General features: G+C 44.0%; 1 protein-coding gene across 1 annotated transcript in view; it reads left to right on the plus strand.

The window, feature by feature from the left end:
- Window positions 1-1,119: 1,119 nt before the first annotated feature.
- LOC104965499 (disks large-associated protein 1-like) overlaps window positions 1,120-4,259 on the plus strand; it is a 13,349-nt gene continuing 10,209 nt past the window's right edge. Inside the window, exons 1-2 of the mRNA XM_010794453.1 lie at window positions 1,120-2,261; window positions 3,220-3,278. Of these exons, the coding sequence (XP_010792755.1) occupies window positions 1,167-2,261; window positions 3,220-3,278 (1,154 nt within the window). The 5' untranslated portion in view covers window positions 1,120-1,166. The remainder of the gene's footprint in view (window positions 2,262-3,219; window positions 3,279-4,259) is intronic.

The raw sequence follows: 4,259 nt of genomic DNA on the forward strand, positions 1-4,259 counted from the left end.
CAACGGCAACATGACAACGTTTTCATTGGTCCCTCTTCTTTAGAGAAGACCAGGAAATGATGGATACACGGATCGTGTTCAAATCAATAGGCACGCAATGACTCTAAATAATAATGATCACGCCACCAAACACACATTCAGACTAAAGGAACCAGCCTGTTTGGAAAATGAGAGAAGTAGAAAGTACAGGTATTTGAGTTCAACATGTAAGAAGTAGAAAGTACAGGTATTTGAGTTCAACATGTAAGAAGTAGAAAGTACAGGTATTTGTGGTTCAACATGTAAGAAGTAGAAAGTACAGGTATTTGTGTTCAACATGTAAGAAGTAGAAAGTACAGGTATTTGAGTTCAACATGTAAGAAGTAGAAAGTACAGGTATTTGTGTTCAACATGTAAGAAGTAGAAAGTTCAGGTATTTGTGTACTCCACTACTTCCCACCTCTGATTATCGATAATGAATGTCTGAATTGACCAATCAGAATCGAGTATTCAACTAAGCCTTGTATTAACCTCTGTTATGGCTGATTGCAGCTTTCTCAAGAACTCTTTACACAACTTTTTCCATCAACATTAAGCTTCCTTGTGTCCTAAACATTACACTCTTACCAGGACATAGTTGCATCCCGAGCAAACAGACAGAGACTCCTTCGATGTTAGCTAGACCCTCATTTCCAGCAATACCTTTGAACAAATATAGCACACACTCTTGAGCTAGGAATAGATTTGAACTCTACTTGATTGTTTTGCCTCTTTCCTCTCTGCCTCCTTGATCCCCTGTCACTACTTCACTGAAAACTAGCAGAAAGAAAACATAGAAGTGGAAGAGATGTAATGTCAGGGAACACATGCCAAGTGGCTTTTTTAAGTCATGAAGGACTAGAAACTAGAAACTAGATCCAAGTCATCAAGTTTTCTCATCTGTGATCGAGTGCCAAACAGCGTCTTCTTCAAATCAGAGCAGATGAAGAGCGGCTGTGAATATGAGATATTTATAATTCTCTCTCTTCTTGTTTGTTTGTCTGTTTTTGCTTTTTGTTTTCTTTGCAGGTCCGCTACAACTCCTACTATTTCAAAATCCAGGTTGAAGACTAATCTTTCCTTTCCTTCCTCTGCAGATCTAGATTCGGGGCCCGTGCAGACTTCCAGTTGCACGTCGTTCGGTCACCATGACGATGAAAGGCCTGTCTAACAGCCGCAGCCTCCACCACACGGTGACCTGCGACCCCTCCTACGACTCCATGACGCTCGGACGCTCCGACCGCCGCTCCTTCTTCCTCAATAACCCCGGGGAGTCTCACCCTGCAGACCACCACCACAACAACAACAACAACCCTGGATTCCCCCAACGAAACTCTTTCCACTCCGAATGCGGCGCCTACCCGGATATTTCCAGCTGCACTTTCCCCCGCAGACACTACAGCTCCAACCACGAGCTGAAGGAGGAGTGTGGAGCTCTGGTGCCTTACACTGGGCAAACTGGGAGCATTAAAGGAAACAACAACAACCGGACCCCCGCCAACCTGTTGGAGCAGTTTGATCGCCAGGCTCCGATGCAGCGTGAAGGATATCACACTTTACAGTATAAACGAACTGCGGTGGAGCATCAGCGCAGCGACAGCCCCGGGCGAATTCGACACCTCGTCCATTCTGTACAGAAGCTTTTCACCAAGTCTCACTCCTTAGAGGGGCCTTCAGGAGGAGGGGGAATAGGAGGAGGAGGAAGCGGAAAGATGAACGGCAGCAAATCCAGCCCTGACGACCCGCCTTCCTCCTCCTCTGGCACGCTGAAACACAGCAAGCGCAGTAAAAGCAAAGATCGATCCAAGTCCGAGCCCAAAATGCGCTCCGCCATCTCCGGATACTGGAGTTCAGACGACACCCTGGACCACGAGATGTGTCTCTATCATCATCAACATGGAGGAAATGGAGGAGGACGTCCATCGGGGGTCATGACTATGGGGCGCCACCCGGAGAAATCGCAGTCCCAATACTTCATGGAGTCCTACAACACCATCAGCGCTCACTCTCTGAAGACGTCGCGCAGCAACAACGATGTGAAGTGCTCCACGTGTGCTGGAGGAGGGGGAGGGGGAGGTTTGCAACTTGTCGGCCCGTTGGAGGGTCAAGTGCAGCTGAAGAAGAGCTCGTGGTCGTCCACTCTGACGGTGAGCAGAGCGAGGGAGGTCTACCAAAAGGCCTCGGTCAACCTAGATAAAGCTCTAGTGAAAGCTGAGCAGGGGCGCACCTGCCACTTCCTACAGGTAGGACGTTATTAAGACACCTATTGCATGCTTCTGGTTCTCTGCCTCCATTTCATTCTCAACAAGTTATTGCTCTCATGTTGACTTTAACCCAAGGGGTGTCCACACTCTTTTCACCGAGGGCCACATACAGAAACATATACGAAGGGCTGGGCCGCTCACAATCCAATGTAGGTAAATTATATTTCATACTTGAACTCACATCTCAGCTCTCCATGGGGTTTCATTTATTTAGTTGGCAGCTCATTCCTTAAAACAGAAGCTTCAGATTTCTGATATTAAGAGGGCATATGAAGGGTGGTGTTATGTGAGTGTGTTATTGGGCATTTCTCTTATCAACTTAGATTTGTTAGAACATGTTTTCAACTTCAATGGATTGAATTTATTTGATAATTGGGCTTCTTAACACATGAATATATTTGAACATATATATCTAAGAAGCACAATATAAGACAAGCAGAAGTTTATTATACTTAAGTCATTATACTTTTTGAATTTGTTGAGCGAGGGCCGATTCAAAATGGTCCGCGGGCCGCATTTGGCCCCCGGGCCGTAGTTTGGACACCCCTGCTTTAACCCATCAAAAAAACAAAATCATCACATGTCACCTGTTCCTCCGTGTTTGTTACCATGTGCATGGAAAGTGTTCATATGTTAGCGTGTGGATGTCTATTACTCCTTGTACTGCACTGATCATTTTGAGGGGGTTGTGCAGAAAGATCATTTTAAATCCATGTACTATGACAAAGGTCCATCTTTTATTTTTGTATAATACCCAAGCGCAGGAAAGCCGATCAGATAGGATTTTTTGAGGGAATAAATGTCAAATTGTCAAATGGAATAACATTGAGACAGTGGCCGCTTTTAATAAGCGTTGCACATTTTTCATCAAGTTGGTGAAGATGTTTCCTCTTGTGTTTTGGCACATTTGTGTTTTTATATTTGCACCTTTCTGAAGCCGCAGCGTGTTCCTCCTGATGGAAATGTTTTGGGCTGTGTTGGCACCCGTCAGCCACCGTACATTCATGAAGACCTTACTGGTAGTTTCATTGTTGTGTGTGAGAATGAGAATATATTATCCACCGAGCAGGAGTAGAGGGCTGTTTTGGCTCTCTACTCTCAGAGTATCACACAAAGCATTGAAAGTGGACACACACACACACACACACACACACACACACACACACACACACACACACACACACACACACACACACGTCATCCTACTCGCTGCTTTTGTCTGTTTTGGGAAAGGTAAAAGTGTTTTCAGATTGCATACGTCTCACTGTAGGGGTGAGTTTCGTGTGTGTGTGTGTGTGTGTGTGTGTGTGTGTGTGTGTGTGTGTGTGTGTGTGTGTGTGTGTGTGTGTGTGAGTGTGAGTGTGACTGTGTGCGCGTGCGTGTGTGCGCGTGTGTGTGTGTGTGCGTAACAGAGAGGGGTATCAATGGGGAAAGTAAAGGGCAGAAAGTGAGAGAATAAATGAAGTTGTGTGTGGCCTTGCATTTTAAAAAGACTGAAGAAGTGGAGCAAGTGGATGAAGGAAGGATGCAGGACAGACACATTTCTCCCTGTCTGAAAGAGACATAGCTGTTTCTTCAAAGGGAGGCGGAAAGAAAACAACTGGCTTTCAAAGAGAAGTTAGTCTGCAAAAGTTTTTCTAACAACCTTAACCTTTTGCTTCACCTACTGAAGAAATCCTGTGATCCATATGTGATGTTCACACATGCATGTTTAGTTTAGTCAGTTTATTGAACATGTCAGAAACAAAAACATACAACAAGAATATATATATATATACTCTTTTTTTTCCCTTTTTCTTTCTCACTCACATTAATAATAATAACAAAGTACAAAAAAAAAAAAAAATTTAAAAACAAAAAAAGATTCTCAAATAGTCTCTGTCATGTTCAACAGGGGCAAGAAGAAGCTTAAAAAAACTTTTCTGGTCCTACCCCCTCTAGCATATATTTTTCTTATAAATAAAATATTAGGTCATC

The sequence above is a fragment of the Notothenia coriiceps genome, unplaced genomic scaffold (genome assembly GCF_000735185.1).
Source record: "Notothenia coriiceps isolate Sejong01 unplaced genomic scaffold, NC01 NC01_scaffold00037244, whole genome shotgun sequence".
Lineage (NCBI taxonomy): Eukaryota > Metazoa > Chordata > Actinopteri > Perciformes > Nototheniidae > Notothenia > Notothenia coriiceps.